The sequence below is a fragment of the Pristis pectinata genome, chromosome 4 (genome assembly GCF_009764475.1).
Source record: "Pristis pectinata isolate sPriPec2 chromosome 4, sPriPec2.1.pri, whole genome shotgun sequence".
Classification (NCBI taxonomy): domain Eukaryota; kingdom Metazoa; phylum Chordata; class Chondrichthyes; order Rhinopristiformes; family Pristidae; genus Pristis; species Pristis pectinata.
In genome coordinates this window covers 93,764,224-93,786,788 of record NC_067408.1, presented here as the reverse complement: position 1 = coordinate 93,786,788, position 22,565 = coordinate 93,764,224, and the positions used below count along the sequence as shown (strand labels likewise).

General features: G+C 40.1%; 1 protein-coding gene across 1 annotated transcript in view; it reads right to left on the bottom strand.

Moving 5' to 3' along the window:
• Nucleotides 1-22,565, bottom strand: part of cfap91 (cilia and flagella associated protein 91) — a 64,203-nt gene that overhangs the window by 12,965 nt on the left and 28,673 nt on the right. The window contains exons 7-14 of the mRNA XM_052014465.1: nucleotides 22,231-22,408; nucleotides 19,833-19,990; nucleotides 14,318-14,500; nucleotides 11,683-11,822; nucleotides 8,935-9,051; nucleotides 4,032-4,103; nucleotides 3,481-3,627; nucleotides 1,981-2,202 (exon numbers count right to left, since the gene is read on the bottom strand). Coding sequence (XP_051870425.1) covers nucleotides 1,981-2,202; nucleotides 3,481-3,627; nucleotides 4,032-4,103; nucleotides 8,935-9,051; nucleotides 11,683-11,822; nucleotides 14,318-14,500; nucleotides 19,833-19,990; nucleotides 22,231-22,408 — 1,217 coding nt within the window. The remainder of the gene's footprint in view (nucleotides 1-1,980; nucleotides 2,203-3,480; nucleotides 3,628-4,031; nucleotides 4,104-8,934; nucleotides 9,052-11,682; nucleotides 11,823-14,317; nucleotides 14,501-19,832; nucleotides 19,991-22,230; nucleotides 22,409-22,565) is intronic.

Here is a 22,565-nt window from a genome sequence, read left to right as displayed (position 1 = left end):
AATGCTACCGGGCTCCAGACATCACAGCCTTGGTCCAAACATGAACAAAGGAGCTGAATTTCAGAGGTGAGATGAGAGTGATTCCTCTTGATACCAAGGCGTCATTTCACCGAGGCATAAAAGAAAAGGGTTGGAGTTGTATCTGTAGTTGTTGGAGGTCAGTAATCCCAGCCTCAGTACATCTCTGCAGGAGATTATCAGGCTAGTGCTTCATCAATGACCTTCCATCATCATAAGTTCAGGAGTAGAGAAATATACTGATTACTGCACAATATTCAATTCCATTCACAATTTTTCTGCAAATGGAGCAGTCCACACCAGCACCTGGAGAACACTCAGGCTTGAGCTAATTAGTGGAAAGCAACATTCAAACCACAAAATGATCAAGTCAGACCAGGGAGTGTTTCACCACCTACTCGATATATTCAGTGGCATTGCTATTGCTGAGTTTCATAACATCAACTTCTGGAGGGAAGTTGGGGGTGGGGGGGGGGCGTGGGTGGTGGAGGTGGTAACCACTAAATCGAAACTCAGCTGGACCAGACACAAATACTGTAGTTACAAAAGTAGGTTAGAGGTTGGATTTTCTGCAGTGAGTGATTCAACACCTAACACCTCGAAGCCATGCCAGCATTTACAAGGCACAGGTCAACTGCGTAATGATTACAGCTGCGATAGACTCCAATGGAGTTACACAGCATGGAAACAGGTCCTTCAGCCCAACCTGTCCATGCCATATAGCACTCAAGAAGCTTGGCACTATCCAGGTAATGCAGCTTGCATGCTTGGCAGCCACTCCACCACCCTAAAGTTCATTCCCTCCACCACCAGTGCACCACAGCTATAGTGTGTACCAACTGCAAAGTGCTCACCCAAGGCAGACCAACAGCACTCCCAACCCCATAACCTCTACCGCCAAGAAGGACAAGGGCAGCAGTTGCAAGGGAACACCACTACCTACATGTTGCCCTCCAGGTTGCACACCATTCTGACTTTTAAATGTATTGCTATTCCTTCATCATCAGCTGGGTATAAATATTGGAACTTCCTTTCCATCACCATTATGTGAGAACCTGCAGAGGTTCACAGAAGTAGCTCACCACTACCTTGTCAAGAGCAATTAGTGATGGGCAACAGATGTTGGCCTTGACAGTAACACCCACATCCTGAAAGATTAGATAGAAAAAATTATTGTAAACTGCACAGGAATGGTAATGTATGTACTTTTGAAACTCCAAATAAAGTATTGATAAGACTTGGATGGGTTCATATTTCTACAACTCCATTTTGTATTATGAGCTTTAGTGTCAGCAAGGCAAAAAAAATTGCAGTCGGTGAAAATTTAGATTAAAAACAAGCTACACTCAGTAGCTGATGAAAAGTCAATGTGTGAAATGATTATCCTTTTTTATTCTCCACCAATATAACATGATATGCTGAGTAGTTTGAGCATATTCTGTTTTTACCTCCAAACTACTAGTTAGCATCCTTACTTGATTCAGCTGATTGTGAGTTCAAGTTCCAGTTAGGAACTCCTGCACAAAATTTAGACCAACACTTTTGCAGTACCAAGGGAGCAGGATAATGCCAGGAGGTGACATCTTTGGAAATGAAATGCTAAACTTAGGTCTTGTTTACCTTTTAAAATGGATTACAAGATCCCATGGCAATCTTTCAAAGAAGCACGTTTTCCCTGGTGTCCCAGTCAATATTTATTTCTTAATCAACATTGCTAAACTGATTATCTAGTCAATATCACATGATGTTTGTGTGACTTGGCCCTGGACAGCTTAGCTGCTGTATTTCCTGAATTACAAGTGAACATAGTTCATAAATACTTTGGCTGCAAAGCATAATGCAAATACATTCTTTCATTTCTGTTCCTTCCTGATTTGACATGAATTGTTTACATGTGTGACACAAAAATTGCAAACTAATAACCCATTTGATATACTGCAAATTTATTTGCATATGTCTGACCTGTTTGAAAATTTCATCCTCCTCCCTTCTGCGCCTCTGCTCAACTTGACGTAAGCCACTCTCTTCTGCTTCTCTGATCCGACGACGGCGCTCAGCTAACATAACTATTGCATGAATACGTCGCTCCTCCTGTAATCGCTGAAGCTCCTTATTCAGGAAGTCAAACATATCTGCAAGTACACGACCCTCCATGTGTGAGAGATAGTCTTCCATTGTGGAATGCTATGAGAAAGAAGAAGAAATTATACTAACTAGAATCCATTATATCTTGTTTTAAAAACAACCATTTACAAAAGATTAATATAGTTTGATCTAGGCAAGATTCAACTTAGTATTTTATTTCTATTCTTCAGTTAAATATCAACATTGAACATAGAACAGTACAGCACAGGAATGGGTCCCTCGGCCCATGATGTTTGGCCAAACTAATTAAACTGATTATGCCTAACCCCTTCTGCCTGCACGTGGTCCACGTCCCTCCATTCTCTGCATATTCATGTGCCTATTTAAGAGCCTCTTAAATGTCTCTGTCGTATCTGCCTCCACCAGCAGCCGTGGCAGCACATTCCAGGCACCAACCACTCTGTAAAATAAAAACTTGCCCCACTCATCTCCTTTGAACCTTCCTCCTCACCTTAAATGCATGCCCTCTAGTATTAGACATCTCCAACCTGAGCAAAGATACTGGCTGTCTACGCCTCTCATAATTTTATAAACTTCTATCAGGTCTCTTTTCAGCCTCTGCCGCTCCAGAGGAAACAACCCTAGTTTGTCCAACCTCTCTTTATAGCACATGCCCTCTAATCCAGGCAGTATCCTGGTAAACCTCTTCTGCACCTCTCTATACCTCCACGTTCTTCCTATAATGGCAGTGATCAGAATTGAATGCAATACTCCAGATGCAGCTGAACCAGAGTTTTATAAAGCTGCATCATAACTTTCTGACTCTTGAACTCAATGCCTCAACTAAAGGCAAGCATGCCATATGCCAGCTTCACCACCCTATCAACTTATGTGGCCACTTTGGACTTGGACCCCAAGATTCCTCTGTACATCAATTTTAAATTGCTAAATGCCCTGAACTTTATTTGATAATGTATATCAGGACCACCAGAAACAGACTGGATTAGATAATTGATGTGTAACATCCATTTTAAAGGCACTAAATTAACATCAAAGCATCCAAAATTAAAGGCAGCATGCACACATACATTCTGCGATAGAAGAATACTATTAGTTACAAAAGGAGACCAGGACCCACATATGAAATATGTTGCAAGCACATAAAATATCCCAAGCCTGTTTGATGATTTCTTTATCAAGTTGGTTTGTCTTCAGAAAAATTAGCTCTAGGCCAATGACATTCAGGAAAACCAGTCATGGTTTCAATACTTGATCTTTAGTTTGATGTACAAAGCTAGCCCTACATGTAACAAAGCAAGCTTAACAATGATTCAACAAAAGTAATTTCCATTAAATATTACAAATCTTTTGCTTTACCTTTTGTTGCTTTAAGTCTCGTTCTTGCTGCAAGGCTAATATTGCCTGCTTTTCTGCTTCCTTCACTAGCTGCCTGTCCTCCTGGAGTGCGTGAGTGGTGCGAAGTTCATGGAGCAGCTCAATACGCTTCTCCTTGCCTTCAAACATCTACAGAAATATTGGCATGTTAGTGTTCTCCCATAATTCCAAGATTACCAAAATTATCTTTCACTTCAAACCGTTTTATTCCAATATTCCAGTTCCATGTTGTATGCATCAAATGACCGGACTGCACACAGTATAAATTTAAGTGAAACAAACAAGATATCCCTTTACCATTATGCAAAAATTTTCCAATGACAAAAATCAACTTGTTTTCAACAATGATAAGATGACAATAGTGTTGCTCTCTTGAACAATTATAAGATACAATAGTGTTGCTCTCTTCTCACAGTTTAAGATATAGTTCCTCAAATTCTTCCAAAGGACAGAACAGTGCATGTTGATAAATTTCAATACTTAACTAGAATACATCTATATTTATAATCCATAAATACCTCATAAAAACTTACCATATTCTGAATAGCTCTTCCTCTTATTAATTTCTGCAGGTAAATGACAGCTAGTTCCTTTTCTTCCTCTCCCTGAAATAATGAGAAATTAGAACAGATAGTGTAGGTCTTCTGTGAATGCATTGTCCATTATTTGAATTTCTCCAAAAACAAATTGTGTTTTTTAAAAAAAAGGCTTAGAAGTATAGTTCTATGGGTAGAAATTCAACAGTGTATGAAAGCATGTGATAAAATGGCCACTGATGATAGAAAATCAGCAATCCTTAAAAACGATGCTCTACCTATCCTCATGCCCCACATATCCTTCATAGTAAACTTACTCTTCCCTGATAAGATTCAGATGATTTTAGCTTCCTCGTCCCCTCACAATGTCCCCAAAGTGATTTTCTTACTTCAGGACCCAAATACCACCACCTGGAGAGGACCAGTCAAAAAGCGTAAAGATGACAATGGATCACTATTCAATAATTGCATTCACAGCTCAACTTCTGGCACTTTACATACAGCACAAGATGGTTTAGTGGCAGAGTCTGCAGGCAGTGAGCCACTAGGCATGATGGGAGTGCAGTCAGACCATGGGGAAGAGTAGCTCACGTGCCTGCTTGGCTTTGAATACTGGAGTAAAAACATTATACTACTTTTACATAGGGCCCAGATATCAGAGTTCAAATCCCACCATGGCAGCTGTAGAATATAAATTCAGTTAGTAATCTGGAATGTGGATAAACAATAACAATTAGTTTTAGCACTGATGGTGATTACAACAATAAAAGCTATTGGATGGTTGTAAAAACCTATCTGGCTCACTAATGTCCTTCAGGCAAGGAAATCTGCCCTCTTTACCTAATCCGGTCTGTTTGTGACTCCAAACACAGACCACATAGCTAACTTTTAAATTCCCTTTGAAGCAACCTTGTACTGCTATGTTTAAACAGAAGAGCAGATGAACCACCTACAAACAACCTTGGCACCAAATTCAGACACTGCAAAGAAACTCCCAGTCCAGATGACCTTGCACAGTTCTCTTCACAGACATCCAGGAACTGGTGTCTTATCTGAGAGACCCATCCCACAGACAGGTCAAGCAATTGACTGGTACAGTTGTACTCGCAGAATCATATCTTGCAGACAACGTGCCAGACTCCCCCATCACCATCTCTGGCTACCTCCTGTCACACTGACAGGATGGACCTACTGGAGGGTGGGAAAGCCCTTGAAACCCACAACATTAACTCCAGACCTCTTGGAGTCTCATGACATCATGCTAAATGTGGGCAAGGAAACCTCCTCCTGATTACCACCTCCTGATAAATCAGTACTCCTAAATGTTGAATGACACTTGTCAAAAGCACAGACAGTAGGAAGGGTACAGAATGTAGTCTGGGCAGGGGACTTCACCAAGCATAGCTTGATAGTGCCAGCCTTTTGCCTGCCCTTTTTTCTTAAAAACCTTTTTTCTTTCAATTGTATTGCCTGGTGTGCTGAGTATGTCCCAGTAGACCAGACCTTACAACACCACTCAGACTTTACCACATAAGCAACACATTACACAGACAAAGCAGCTATATGGCCTCATTATTTCACCTTATCAGAGAAATTCTCCTTGTACCAGCCATTGTCATCACCCACTTCTCCGCTATCTAGATTAACTAGTTTCTCTCTTTTTTAGTTCTGCTGAACGGCCTTAGACTTGAAACCTTAACCGTTTCTCTTTCTACAGATATTGTCCAACCTGTAGGGACTTTTCTGCATTTTCTGTTTTTAGTTCAGCTTTCCAGAATCTGCAGTCTTTTTGATTTTCATCAAGTAGGTACCTTACCTTGACAAATGGATCTGGAAAGCACTGATAGAATTAATCACTATACAGTTCTTATGAAGACAGAGTTACGTCTTCATACTGAGAACACTCTTCGTTGAGTTGTGTAGCACTACAATCGAGATAAATGGGATAGATTTAGAACAGATCTGGCAGCTCGATACTGGATGTCCATGAGGCATTATGGACCGTAACAGCAGCAGTAATGTACACCACTGCAATCTTTATCTTCATGTCTCAGCATATTCCTCACTCTACCATTACCATCAAGTCAGGGGATCAATCCTAGGTTACCAAGGAGTGTAGAAAGGCAGCAGGGAACATACCTAAAAATGATCAAAGTGCCAGCCTAGTGAAGCTGCAGCACAGCATAGCTGCATGTGCTGAACAGCATGTAAAAAAAAAGAGCAAAGCTATTGCATAACCAATGGATCAGACTGAAGCATCACCACAAATGGCACAAATGGTCATGAATGCTGGTGGACAAATAAACAGTTAACAGGAGGAGGAGACTCCAAGAATATCCCCAATCTCAACAATGGCTGGAAACACTATGTGAGTGCTACAGACAAGACTGAAGCATTCACAATCATGTTCAGCTATGAGCGCAGGATGCATCATCCATCTTGGATTCTTCTTGATATCTCACCATCACAGAAGCCAGACTTCAACCAATTCAATTCACTTGATGTGCTAAGGATGACTGAGAGCACTGGATACAGCAAAGACTTAGACCAGATAACATCCTTACTGTAGTTTTGAAGATCTATGCTCCAGAATTAGCTGTACCTCTAGCCGAGCTATTCCAGTATAGCCACAACATTGCCATCCAACCAACTATGTGAACATTTGCCCAGGAATATCCTGTTCACAAAACAGGATATATCCAATTTGGTTAATTACCACCCAACTCAGTCTACTCTCAATCAGCAGCAAAGTGATAAAAGATGTCACTGTCAGCAGTATTTACTCACCAATACAGACACAAGAGACTGCAAATGCTGGAATCTGGAGCGAAAAAACCAGCTGCTGGAGGAACTCAGCCATTCAGGCAGCATCTGTAGAGGGAAGTGGACAGTCGACGTTTTGGGTCAAGACCCTTCATCTACTGATGCTGCCTGACCCTCTGAGTTCCTCCAGCAGGTTTTTTTTAAAACTCGCCAATAACCTGCTTGCCAATTCCCAAATGAGTTTTGCCAGGACCACTAAGCTCCAGAACTTATTACAGCCTTGGTCCCAAAAAAAATAGACTAAAGAGCTGAATTCCAGAGGTTAGATGCAAGTCACTGTTCTCGACACATCAAGGTGCCTTGTTAAAATCAAATTCAATGGGCATCAGAGAGAAAGTACTCCAATGGCTTGGAGTCGTACCTTGCACATAGAAACATTATGGTTGTTAGGAAGTTAATCATCCCAGCCCAGGATATCTTCATCTGCTTCATCAATGATCTCCCTTCCATCAGGAGATATGTAAATAAAGCAGTGCATGCTTGCATGCAGCAGGACTGTTTTCCTTAAGATGGCGCTATCACTCAATACTTTGTCAAGTAACTGGTTCAGATTTTGTATTGAATAGTCAGCAGTGACTTGTCCAACTGCCAACATTTCCTCACTAATAGTCAGCAACTTCAGGATTTTCACTTGAATGTAGAAGTCCAAAAGCTGCTGCCAGCTGTTCATGGTATTTTTCTAATCTGTGCTCCAGGCAATGGAAACTCAGTATTATTGTTGTACAATCTGGCCATAATTCTTTGATTTCAACAGAAAAAAAATGGGCTGGGGTAACTATATTAGTATTTTTAGATTTATTTTTAACATTAATAATTGAACAATGTTTAACAGGTTTGGAAATGTTTCTGATGATGAAGTAGAATGTATTCTGGCACCACCTCCATTGCTCAATGCAATGGCGCTGATGTCTTAGAAGCCTCATCATTGTGTAGAATTGGGATAGCTCCTCCTAGCAAAGTCCTGCTGATGGTTCCACTTGACGCAAATACTAAACATCAAACTTATGCCGAGCACAGCTGACTTGCTTGCTATCTGCAGATTCTGGACTTTTAGCTCACAGCACTTCTATAAATATCTTTGGAGTACTGTGATCATTCAACATTTCATGTATTAGAGAGATACTCCTCAACAAAATGTGACTGGTAAATTCCTCTTCATCATTACATATAATTTTAATTAAAAAATCTTGAAAAAACATTCAAGTGCAGATAACAAAATGCCAGCAACGAGTAGCCAGTCAGTTTCAGACTTTCACATTGGTATAGGAACCCTGAATTTACTGACACATGATGAGAAACGTCAGCAGTTTGGCACAGAAGTGGCAGCATTTCCAGCAAGTTCTGGCCTGCATATAATGTATTAGTCTTTTGTGTGGTCCTTGCCAAATACCTTTTGAAAATCCAAAGATAGAGTATTCTTAGTTCTCTCTTATCTGCCCTGTTAGATACATCTACAAAAAAAACTTTATTAAACATGATTTTTGCTTCATAAAACAATGTCGATTTGTCCATTAATTTTAGTATTTTCTTTAATTACCCTGTTACCACGACCTTGCCAATGGATTCCAGCATTTTGCTAACAACAGATATCAGGCAAATTGTTTTGCAGTTCCACATTTTTTTTTCTATCCATCCTATCATTAACATAGAAAAATAGGTGCAGGAGTGGGCCACTCGGCCTTTTGAAGCTGTTCCATCATTTAGTACATCTCAATACCACTTAAGGGAATGTTAAATAAACCTGAGCAAGGGACAAGATAGGTTGATCAAGTTAGACGAAAATTGGTGGAAGAAGGCTTGTGTGAGGCATGAATGTCTAGTCAGTTTGATTTGTGCTCCCTCTTGTACAAATGTCCTTTTTCAGTAAATGCAACGTAGTATCATTCAAGAATTCCTGTTATGCCAAATCAAGGTCTCCAGGCATATTATTTATAGATCAATGCAAGCTCATTTTTGTCAGACTCTGTAAATAAGTATTTTCATTTCTTTATTTTAAGGATAAACTGTCTTGGAAAATAAATTGTTAAAAAAGATACCATTGCCATTGAAGGGTAGCCATTTTATGCTTTGTTCTTACCTCAGGCGGTGGTTCAACTGTAGGTGTTGGAGGACGAGGAACAGGTTTAATAATCTTGAACAAAAAGCGAAGAGGCTTTTCCAGCTTTTCTCCTTTAAATTTTGCATCCTGTATGGCCTGAGTTTTACAGGTAAAGATGTTGTTAGTTTACTTCCCACTATTTTTAAATAATTGAGTTAAGATTAAGTTCACCATCATTGAATCATACAGTACTTCTCTATTAGTGCAAAATATATTTCTTAAATCTAGGCTAAGTAAAAACAATAATATTTTCCAAACAATGTGCCTAAAGTTAGTAGAGAGGGATGGACTTGGGGGGGGGACAGCGGGAAGGAAGGGAGAGGAGAGAAGGTAATAGGAATAGGGAACAAAGATGGAATGATCTTCATCAAGATGGTGGGCTGAAGTGCTGTTGCCTGGGGAGGTGATGTAGATCTAATACTATGTTGAATGGGGAGAAGAAATCTTGCCCAGAAGAGGATTGTGGCAGGGGTGGAGACATTGTTCACTGGGGTCAAATCCTCTTGGGTGGGGTGGGAAGAGTAAATGATTAAAGCTTTCTCAGGTAGAGAGAGGGAGGGGAAGGAAATGCCCAAAATCATGCCCATGCAAGAAGTGGGCTGAAGTCTGAATCCTACTCAATGGAGTAAATGGGGAGGATGGCTGCAGGAGGGAAAAGGATACGGTTGGGGTGAGGGGCAGGGAGCAGAGGTGAGGATCCAAACTGAAATCAACCTCAGTGCTGGGAGAAAGGACAAGGGAAGAAGCAAAATACTTCTTAAAGGTAATAGTTGAGCCATTGCTAAAATTCTAATTGGTAACACTGGCCAACACAAGTTTAATCAATCTATAGGAAAAAAATAAATTAATCAACCAAAGCATTGAATAAGGTATTCACAGCTTTCCACACTTAAATAATATCATAATTGTTGTTAAGTAGGTTGAATGTCCTATCTCAAAGCACCAAATTTTGCTTTCTTTTCTTTCATTGCTGTTTTTCACTTATGTGGCCTCACTAACTTTTATTATTTAGTTTTCCTTTCTTTCTGGACAGTTCAACTGCAATTTGACCTCTCTAGCAGATCTTTCCGTTTATAATCACAGATTCTCTGTTAATGAACTTCTCTCCTAAAATGGCAGGCCTATCAGGCAACACCAGATTAAGCAGTTATACTATGGTGGCTGTAGTGACCTGCCTAGAAATTCTTTTGCCATAAAATAAATCAGGCAAGCTGTGTGGGAGACCTGTGCCTTTTTCTTCCATTCTTACCCAAATCTAATTTTCTAACATGGTTTTCAAGAACGAGCTTGTGCTTGTTTAGGAATGCCTAGTATCTTGATTTCTCTATAGCAGGGCATTCAGTGTTAGTTATCTAATGAATACCATGCACCAGGAAACTGAACCTACATTAGATGCATCAAGGATTGGTTCTTTTAAAGGAGAGGTCTGCACTGTCTCAGGCTCAAAGGAATGCCTAGTATCTTGATTTCTCTATAGCAGGGCATTCAGTGTTAGTTATCTAATGAATACCATGCACCAGGAAACTGAACCTACATTAGATGCATCAAGGATTGGTTCTTTTAAAGGAGAGGTCTGCACTGTCTCAGGCTCACTTTGTGGTTCCATGGTTATCTTCAGCTGGGCTGGGAGCAGATTGCCAGATTTTAAAATGACTGGTTATCTTGGTTGATGAAGTCAAGAGTGCAGGGAGATACCAAAAGACCCCACCAAATAGAGTAGGATCAGCAGGAGATGAGTAGAGTGAGAGATACCAGGACTTTACCATCATAGATCTGGTGCCAATACCTCTCTGGTTTGGCCAAGTAGTATCTGACAATATCAGCACTGCAATATGTCCACACTCACCAGTGCTGCAACACCCCTACATCTGATAGCACACACTTAAGTATACACAAGTACATGTGCACATGCACACACACATGCAAGTTATGTGTCCCTCCCCCTCCCTCAGATACTCACTACTGCAGGAAAACACACACACACACACACACACACACACAAAAACACACACACACACAAAAACACACACAAAAACACACACACAGAGAAAATTCCATCAAGGCAACTCTCTCTTGTCAAACATTATAGTCACTTATCTTCTACCTGCACAATAATGTTTTAAGGAATGGTCACCCAACTCAAACTGGTGGGTACCCTTTCCAGGCACAATGCCTTAATTAGCTAGAGTTGTCAAGCACAGATTCTGGCGACAAGGAGCCAATAACTAGTGAAAACAAGCTTTTCAGCGCTCACCTAAAGTTCAGAATTGTTACTGTTCACCTTCTGTGGTGCCTGCAAGCTCTCAAGCTGATATGCAAAAGACTCCCAAGCGCAGGCAAAGGTGTTTGATCACTGCTTCAAGCAGTGCCAGTGCAGTGTATGAGGACACTGCGAAAAACTCATTTCCTTTGAGTTAGCCACAGTGTTTTCTAACCTGAAAGATGTGTGGCACTTTTAGTGGGCTAAGTGCCTACTGACATCATCTATGTGAACTGGCTTATCACATGCATGGAAGTCCCAGTAAGAATTTTAAATGCAGTGTGAAATAGTTGTTTAGCTGGGCTAAAATAGAGACTATCAGTTGTGCACCACTTAAGTAAGTGGTATATAATAAAAATCCATGGTTGAATGTTTAAGTATTGGCAAGCTCCTCAAAACTTATAAAACTAACATTACAAAATCAGAGTCAACAAGCCCCCGAGCTAGCATCTTTTCAGTAAGTGTACCTTGTGAAGCTTAGCCAATTCCACTTCCTTTCGAGCAGAATACTTCAAGAAGCCATCCTTTGTTGTAAGTTTTGGTCTCTGAACTCGTATACGTGGTTGAGTAACAAAATCAGGCAGCGAGTCCTCCAAATCTAGCAGACCTAAAGCATTTTTAAAATGTGCAGTACAGGCCTGAAGCAGCTTGAAACTATTAGTGAACAATAAATATCCCTTTCATTTTATTTTGAAGAGGAGCTTAATTATATGCATTGTTTTTTCTTTCTTTGCGCCTTTCATGATCTGGGCTTGTAGAACATGTGGATATCCTTTAACTTTTCAGTGGAGTTATCAGGTCACTGAGATCTTTCACATCAACATTGCAGGCATACCCAGGATTTGTTTATCAACAGACTGGGAATGCCTGGAAAGTGATTTGCTGCCTTTTTGTTGCTTTCCCCTCAATTAATTTTAATAGTGGGAAAATCAGCCGCTTGGAGACGTAGAGCTTTCTAATATGCACAACAAGCACATGCCAGTAATTTTGCCGGTATCTATAACAAGTTATTGTGTAGAATATCAGAGAACTATGTATTGAGTATGTAGATGAAAATGCCATCAGAATGCCACAGAAAAGCATTTCTCATGCAAAGGCTAATAAAACTGTTCTGGTGCTTGGACAGCAGAAATATATGGCTGAACGGAAATCATATGATAATGTTAAGTCAACATTTAAATAAATGACATGGCTCCTCTGTTTATATTAAGCATCTGTCAGAGTTGGGTGTGGTTATCTCTATTTCCAGATACATTGGTAGGTGCTACTGGCTGGGGAGAGAATATTTCAAGAAGCTGGACCAATTGACCATCCTTTGGTTGTCCTCCGGTGAATTTTACCATTTCATACAGAGCTAGCATTCCCACAGTGTCAAAGATATTCCTCAAATGGTAATACAGAATCAGATTATGCACAGCTGCATTCAAAATATCAGACATTTCACGGTGGAGGAAGATTTTTGCTTGATTCTAACATATAAAAACAGTAAAAGCAGATTTTTTTTTTTAAAAAACTGCCAACGTGGCTAATTTTCATTTGAAAAAATAGGTGGCTGGAACAACTTAAATTATATAAACTTGTTCTTAAAGCCCCAGCTGGGAATCACACTCTGCCTCAAATAGGCAGAGCGTGATTCCCAGATTTACGCTCCTACTTGGACCGGGCAGTGAGCAGCCTACACTTGGTACTTAAAGGGAATGTTGGAAAGTGAGTAAACAGCCTAGCATTTTTTATACTCCTGTTTATAATTTTTATGGACCGAGTCCAGTTTAAAAAAGCTCAGCCTGTTAGCTAGAGAGAAGCTGAGAGCTAGCTTATATGAAGCTGCTCTGGGATTACTTCTGTCCCATTCCCAAACTTGATCTGTCAACCAGTTTAGCATGGGAGCTGACTAATTTCTATCCTCCAACAAAAACAACCTGCAGTGGAATGTCCATTTGGTACCTTTGTATCAGCAGCAATCAAATGGAATATAAATGAAAAATTACTTGTGTCTCCCAGTGTAACTGCTAGAAATTATAGTCTGCCTAAATGCAAATAGCCACAACAGTGCAGCAAACCATGTGACTGTGGGTCATTGTGGCAAACTTTATTATTGCCCGGGGCCTGCTGCTGAACAGGTGTTGCACTTTTTCCATCACTGATAATGTGCCACCCAGGACTGGAAACATCGGGGAAGGGAAAGATGGCAAATTATATGCCTAACTGGGGGAGTGTGTTGGGTCAGGTGGCCAAATGGATGAGCTGCTGAGGTATGGTGTGGGCAGGGATTTGTGGTGAAGGGTGATCAGGAAACGGGATCAGGTCGAGGTCTGGAATCAGGCAAGGGTGGGAGTTGGTGAAGGTGAGTGAGAAGAAGATCAAGGCCACCATTAGGAAGCGGGTTGAAGTCTGGGCCAATCACTGGGTCAATATGTACACTGATGGGTAGGGGGTCGGTCTGATTGGGGCATGGGTCGATATTGCAGTGGTGGGTGGAGGGGGGGGTCAACTATTTTCTTAAACCTCTAAATGTTAACACGTATGAAAACGCTAATGGAATATTGGTCTTTATTGCAAATGGGTTAAAATTTAATAACAAAGTGAAGGACAGGCATCTCAAAAGCTTTGGCCAGCAAACTCACAAAAGGAGATACAAGGAAAAATTTACCAGATAATACAGTTTAAATGTCTCCAGCAAAAATTGTATTAGAATATTGGAATTTTCTCTTTCATGAGTCGAGAGGTATTTTCAATATTAAAATCAATACTTTTTTTGTGTAAGAGTTTTAAGGGATATGGAGAAAGGCAGTTAAATGAGGTACAGATCAATCGGGATTTGATCCTAATAGCTGAATGAGATGGTCCTGTCCCAATGAAAATTGTTCCAATGAAAATTGTTTTATTGACTGGTGCTGTCTGACCTGCTGAGTATCTCAGTTGGTTTGTTTCTTTTATTTAAAATCAAGTGACTCTTCACTTCCCTCAGATTTTCTTTCGTATTTCTGGAATCTATTTGACATTTTTGTAAAATGACTGTATAAAGTTTTCCCTTTCAGACATTCGGGTGAAATAGACTCCAAAAGCTATACACATTTATACATTACCATAGCACTGACTTACCATCATACGTGGATAGAAAATGGCTTTTCACAACAAATCGCTCTGAGTTCTGGTCTGGAAACTGGCCAATTCGAGAAATAGGTGCATAAACCTGCGAACCATAATTTGCATAGTCTTTTATGAGGCTACGCCGTTCAAGCTTCCCTTCCACATTCCTTCTCCTAGCTGTTAATTTTCTTATTTCTAGTAAAAAATGATAAAACATTAAAAATAATCAGAATACAAGTTTTCCCACAATTTAAAATGTATTCTTAGTACAATGGCCAATTTTTGAAATAGGCTCAACATTTCTCATGCTAAAGCCAAAAAGGTCACTTTGTTTGGGTACTAGAATTTATGAACCCCTCTTGTGTTTAGCAAGTAATTCACTGGATAGGTCAAGCATCTGTGGAAAAAGAAACAGAGTTAATATTGCAGGACTGAGACCCTTCATCACAAATTCTGACCTGAAAACTACTTTGATTTTTCTCTTTCCCAGTTCTTACGAAGTGTCTCAGACCATAAACATTAATTCAGCTTCTCTCACCACTGATGCTGCCTGACCCACTGAGCTTACCAGCAATTTGTTTTTATTTCAGATTTTCAGCATCTTGATTTTCATTGGTTTCATTGAACATTGAATTCTCCCACTTTAAGTAATCCCCCACAAACCCCCCAACCATGCCCCTTCTTTTCTTCCCTTTCCTAGCTTCTCTTTTTTCTACCCCTTTTCCACCTTACCGTTGACCCATCCCCCAATGGATCTGCTCTCTCCTCCTGCCCCGAATCTGCCTATCACTATCTCTTACCTGCATCCACCCATCACCACCGTGCCCACCCTGCCTCCCCTCTTTTGTCCACCTACCACTGCTCTGCTTTTCCCTCCTATATATTGGGCCTCCCCTTTTCCTATCTTCAGTCCTGAAGAAGGGTCCTGACCTGAAACATTGACCACCTGCTTATCTCCACGGATGCTGCCTGACCTGCTGAGCTCCTCCATCATCATGGTGTTTTTCATCAGTAATTTAGTTTCTTTTCCCAAAAACACAATCCCACAAGGACCCTAGTTGTTTATACAGATGTCTATGAATTAGATTTCGATGTCACCTCATATTATGGAGTCATAAAGTATAGAAACAGGCACCTTGGCCCACCAAGTCTGCACCAAACCATTTATATTAATCCCCTTTTTGTTCTCGCCACTCTAAATTGTCCCCAAAGCATATGTGAGTGGTAGAATTTCATCAACTCCCTCCTACCACTCACATATACAGCACATTAGGGGCAATTTAGATTGGCCAATTTTACCTACCAACCTGTGTGACTTTGGGATGTGGGAGGAAACTGGAGCAACTGGGGAAACCTTACACGGAGAACACGATTGAACAAGATCACTAGAACTGTGAGGCAACAGATCTACCCGTTGCGTCACTATGCCACCCCAGGTTAAGTGATTACTTATAAATGATATATAAATTGATTTCTACTACAGCTAAAAAAGGTTTAAAGTTGTTTTTTCCCAGGATCATTTAGCGTTTGAAGTGACTGAGCACAATTTAGTTAACTGTGTGACTTAGCTTCTGCTGAAAGTACTGAACATGTGGCTCCTGAGATATGGGAAGTTGTTCATATTTTCCAGGGTCTCAATGTGGACCTTCAATGTCAGAATTTGTTGTGTAGTGGGGCAGCTTAGTAGAGGGCTCTTATTTTGCAGATGATTAATGAAAAGCCCATTCTTTTGCCTGCTTCAGGTAGGAGTTGATAACTTGGAGTTTGGTCTCCCTATGTACACATATGCAAGTATCACCCAAGTAATACAACTTGAGGACTGAGGTTCTGGAGAGGATGCATGATAGTTTAAATACTTTCCCATCTGTCCTGTAGATTAGCTCCATTCCAGCAGGAAGCTCATTGGAGGTAAATTGCATCATTACAGCAATAAAGGTTCAAAAGTCCTCCAGTCATAATACAGCCTTGTTCGACACCAGTCTCCACTGAGATTGAGTGGAGTTATTAAGATCATGGCTTGTAAGCCATTAGGTAGGATGGAGATAAGCCTCTAAAAGGAGCCAAATTTAATAATGATACTCCATAGTGCCTCTTGACTGATGGAGTCAAAGGCTTTGCAGGGTCAATAAAGGCCATGTAAGTGGTCGATGCTGCTACCTGGATTTCCTTCGGAGCTGGTGCACGGTGAGGATCATGCCTAGTATAAAACTGGATAGTTGGCATCTACAATGCAGATCAGGGAGCAACTCTTTTGCCACCGAGGGAGTCAGTTGAGAAGGAGCCTTGAGACAACTTTCCCCATGACAGGCATCACGGAGCTCCCACCAGATTTGTCTCCTTTCTTGAAGACCGTCTTAATTAGTCTAAAAGGTACCCCTAGAATGTCCTTTCCTTCTCAGATATGGGAGACGAGGTGGAATTAGCATCTGAAGATCACCTCTGCTAAGTTTTAGAACCTCAGCAGGCATACTACCTGCTCCTATGGCCTTGCTTTTCAGCTGACAATGTAGCCTTTTGGCTTTCTGAGATGGTGACGATGAGGCTGCTTTAGATAGTTTTCTATAGGAAACAGGCAAGGAATTTCATGTCAGGGATAGAACCTAGGTTGAAGGATTTATTCCTTCCTCCTTCGAGCAGGCACTGACTGCCTCCCCATCCTTAAGTTCTCTTCTGTTATTGGTTCTCAGCTGGGTGTTTCCTTAGGTATCTGGGCTGTAGATGGTTTTGATTGAATCTCATGCACTCTTCCCATCCACAATCTGTTCTTTAAGACATGCATTTTTGTTGAACATCAACAGTTGATGTTTCCTTTCTTTGTCGAGCTGTTTCCTTTCCTTCGGAACATAGTGAGGTTTCTAATAATAAATAATAATAATAACAATAATATCTTGTATTTGCCTTCTACCTCCTGGATCACCTGGTCATTTAATTAAACCAGTCCTGGGTGTTTTCTAGTTATTTTACTGGACCAAGGCAGTTCAGATGTTGTGGGATCTCTGCAGTTTCTGTGTATGAGGGTCATCAGGTTGCCTGCAAGATACTGTCTGTGAAGAGCTATTTTTGCAGGATCCCTGAGACAGTCAATACTGATTTTATTATGGCTGTGCTTTTGTTTCTACCATTGATTTGAGGCCAATCTCTTGGAGAGAACAATGCTGACTAGGCAAGTAGTCAGTCCAAAGGTCATTGGTATCAGTCACAGATTGGGTAATGTGGGCATTCTTGTGGTCTTTCGCTTGGATGATGACCTAATCTTAGATTTGAAGTGTTTTGCGCAGTCTTCAGCTTGCACTCTGTTGGTTATGAGTGGACCTTATTGCAAGCATTTTATCAGGAGGACAAGGTTAGATTTCTTTATTCTCTCCTCACAACTTGTGCTTTTCTAGTGTACTGAGTCATTTCTGATCCTGGAATTAAGGTAGCTCAGAGGATCAGTTCATCTCCTCTGGGACTAAAGCCAAGGTTTTTTTTGAAGTTGGAATAGAGATTCTCTTTGGCCTCATCTGCAGCTTCTGGGCTGACAATCAGTGTGCTGATTCTCCATAAGAGTCAATTGGAGGGGGTCATGAGACATTCACTTATTCCCCACACGGGGAGTCACCAAGATGCCCAACTGGTTCATCCTTGGTGCAACTGAACCCATGAAGACTACATTCCTCTTCCCATTTGCCCCTCCAACTTGTTCCTTAAGATGGTCATCTGTTGCTCATTGTGTCAAGGATGTCAATGTAAGAACATCAGAGTCCCTGCATTAGGATAATGAAGCGACATTCTTTGCTGTTTGGACTGTCTACAAGAATCCTGAAATTCCAGGTTCTGAAAGTCATATTGAGGAATGGAAGTTGCTTACGTGCAATTTCTTTATAGTAGGGATAGCTACAACTACCACAGAGCCTCACAGAGTGGAAATGGGGTCCAAGAAGACTGTAGACTAGGCTCTGTGCCAGGAACAATGACCCACATGGAAGGGTTAGTGATTGAGAAAAAGTTGACACTAAAGGCAACATGTTAAAACATACGGCTCACTCTTAAATGTAGAGAATGAAAATAGAAATGCTGATGTGTTTTAGGAGAAATTGCACTGTGTTGATAGGTCGACAACAAATGGATAGTTTGCTAGTCATCTTGGCTCAGCCCAAGTGTTTTTGGATAACACGATCCAGCAACATCCTGAATACCTACAAGTAACAATTCTGACTGGTTGCATTACTGCGTGATACGGAGGCTCCAATGTGCAGGATCGAAAGAGGCTACAGAGGGTTGTAGACTCAGCCAGCTCCATCACTGGCACAACCCTCCCCACCATCGAGGGCATCTTCAAGAGGCGGTGCCTCAAGAAGACGGCATCCATAATTAAGGACCCTCACCATCTGGGACATGCCCTCTTCGCATTACTACCATTAGGGAGGAGGTACAGGAGCCTGAAGACCCAGACTCAACGTTTTAGGAACAGCTTCTTCCCCTCCGCCATCAGATTTCCGAAAGGTCCATGAACACTACCTTGTTATTCCTCTTTTGCACTATTTATTTATTTTGTAACTTAGTAATTTATGTCTTGCACTGTATTGTTGCCGCAAAACAATAAATTTCACAACATATGTCCATCATAATAAACCTGATTCTGATATATGGCATCCTTAAATAGTAAAATGTCCCCAGGCACTTTATATTTGATTTATAATAATGTAATGCTTATATGATACAGAGTTACATAAAGTGCTGACAAGACTATGGATCAAAGTTTGGTCAACGATTAAAGAAGCACCTTAAAGCAGAAGAGACAGTTGGAGAGATATGAGAGAGAATGCCATAATTTAGGGCCTAGGCTGGTGAAGACACAGCCAGCGATCATGCTGGGATGAAAATTAGGGATTGCAAGAGGCCAAAAATCAGAAATGCATAGATCCTGGAAGGTTTTAAAAGATGGAGGAAGCAACACAGATAATGACAGGCAATGCAATTAAGGAATTTGAAAATGAGTTTTGAAGATCAAGGATCTTCTTTCTGGGAGCTAATGCTAATGAAGCAAGGAAGAGGAGGGGTAAACTTACTGGCTCAGATTTTCCACTCTTCAAGAAAACAACCATTCAAAAAACCCAGAAGCTAGAAAACCGAAAATGCTAGAAATGCACAGCTAATCCATGAAGAGAGATAGCAATTTGTAATATTAATTGCTTCTCTCTCCACATAAGCTGCCTGACTTGCTGAGTACTTCCAGCAGCTTTAGCCTTATAGTATTAAATAACCCTTTTGGAATGAATATTCCCATCTATATGGATAGATTATATATTACTGTTTCATAAGCTCCATAACATCACTAATGATGAAATTACATATAATTCTCGATGGGGATATTAACTTAAGATGTTGCAAATTATAAAAGTCACCTTCTTTTTTGTTAAAAAAAAGGACAGCAACGGAGACCTGCAAGATAGGAATCAGCCATGGATAAGATCCGTCAGGATATCTGTTTTTCTCATCATTCGCCACATGATAAACTGTGGGCAAAACAAAAAGAATAAATGACCTTTGATGTGCTCCAGTCTTATCTTCTTTACAGTTGCTGCTTTTTTCTGTTGCTGTTTGGACCATTGAGCGTCAACCCGTTTCACATTCATTTCTTGTTGCTTTGCTTCACGTTGTCTTAACAAGTTCTTCAGAACATCTAGTCGAATTTCCTGAAGCCTTAAAGAGGAAGTAAAATATATATTTTTAAAAATCATATTGTAAGGCTAGCTTTTTAATCTCATAGAATTACTGCAATATATTTGATAGAAGGTACAGGAGCTGGGAATCCAACTTCAAACATGCTACTACTTTTCTTTCTAATATATTTCCAATTCCCCTTTGAAAGCAACAGTTACATCTGCTTCCACAACCCTTTTAGGCAATAGATTCCATATAGTAATAAGCCTCTTGCATATAAAAATTCTCTCCCTTGTGTATCTTTTACAAAAATTACCTTAAGTCTGCATCTGCTGGATACAATCCCCTTGCCACTGAATGAGATGCTTTGGGTGTATTCCATAGACAACATATTATGCTCAAGTTTAGTTGATGCTCCTTCAATAAATTCTCTGTTACAATATTTTATCCTCCTTCCTTTTAAAATATTCTCATTCAAATGAAATACTTCATTGTCACCATTGTGCTTTGTTTCAGCAACATTTTTAATTCCTCTAATATCTCACTGAGCTAATGCAATATCTAGTGCAGCAATGAACCATTTAAAACAAGAAATTTGCAGATTTTAAAAACAAAATGATCCTGGTTTAAAAATACTCAATGTATTTTACAAACAAAGCTATTCTCAGAGGAAGAACTCATGTATCAAAACACACAATTAAAGGACAGGGCCTTGGATAAGTGGAGTAGTAGGGAAAGGGTGCAAGGCGGCCTGGATTGGAAACATGCCACTTGGTGGGAAGAGATCAAGGGCAAAAGGAGGTATCTCTAATATACACTGGGCAACTTTTCAAATTGTTGGGGAGATGCTAATATCATTAACTGCAATGAAACAGCTTCTCCAAGGAAATCAAAATAAGATAATATGGTGGCAATGTGGATAAATGAACAACTAAAAGAAAATTTTAATATAAAGTAAAAGACACAGTTATTTAGATATGAAGGGCAGGATGAGAGGGAAGGTAAGGAACTTAGGAGATGTTAAGGAAAATATGAAAGGCAAAGGAAAGTTACAAAATTAGATTCTCAAAATTAAAGCTGTTGCAAGGATACATAAATAACAAAAGTTAAAGAAAGGTTGGGGCACTAAAATAACTGTAAATATGAATATATGGCACTTTAACGTGGCATGTGCCAAAGTCATTGCGAAAGGAATGCTGTCACTGAGCCGAACTATGAGATATTAGGGCAGATGATTAAAGTCAAAAAAAGGTCTTAAGTAGAGTCTTAAAACTGCAAAAGGAAGTTAGAGAGGCAGGGAATTTCAGAACAAGGAGAAGCACGTTAACTCACTGACAGAGACATGGCAGAATCCTTTGAATAACTGGTTGGTCTCAGTTTATACAAAACTATATAATGAAATGAACACTTTAACCAAGAAATGGGATCGTGTGTGCTATGGTATGCATATATTTTTTTTACACTGTATTTTTGTTTGCTTTGTAATCCAACTGCAACAGAAGTAAAATATACAATTTACAATCAGAGTCTTCACATGAGTTGTACAAAAATCTGGACTTTGTACTAATTCTTCCCTGTGTCTCATGCCTTTGTTAATGCATAAAAGACTTGGTATGTTAGCATTAGCATCTTGCGCAACATACACCTGTTAATTTATATGGGTATAGTGGACTGAATGCATTAGTGGGTTCAAAGTAACTTCTACCAAATGATGCATTTTGCTTTTACACCTATATAGCACCATTCGTGAAGCAAGGATGTACCAAAACAATTTAGTGCTATAAATTTTGCAATGTAGGAAACCTGGTGGTTAATATGCATTCAGTAAAGTCTTAAAAACAGTAATGAAATAAATCAACTATTTTTAGGTATTGGCTGTGGGATAAACATTGGGCAAAACAGTAGGAGGACTCTCTTGTGCCATTCCGAACTATTTTGTGAAACTGCTTATGTCGTCCTGAGAGGCCAGACAAGCCCTCAATTTATGATCAAAGGATATGACTAACGACTATCCAGATCTCCTCCAATACTGGACTGAAGTACTAATCTACAAAAAGTTCAGTTAGAATCTTCTAATTTCCAAGTTGTTACCACCTTTTATCTATTGGTGTATTCCAATTAAAAGTCATTCTTGCCCATCTATTGTACTGTGCTTAGCTGAACAGTTTTCTTAAACAAGCCTAAAGTAAACTGGGCATTTTTTTTTACATATACGATTTGCCCATTCAAATTAAGTTCTTCCAGAGCATTGGATTTTAACGTGGACCTTCAATGCATACTTTTCAATTTCTAGTTCCCGGAATGCCCATTCATCTCTTTCCATCTCCTCCATCATCTTCTTCCTTTTCTCAAGTTGCCGGTGATCACTCAGCAGAGGTAGCGAAGCTTCCCAAGCCCGCTTTTCTCGTGCACGTTGTATCATTTCCACTTCCGCTAAGCCTGCTGGTAAACCTCGGCCTACAGTCACATGGGAGAAATGGAATGTTCAAGGAATTGAGATAGTGTCTAGAGTACACTTTAAGAAGAAATCAACATTTTTTTGCATTCTGGTGGTGTTGCTGTGCCTGGAAACTATTTGAAGGCTCGGCACAGTGCTGGCACGCCTGCAACAATT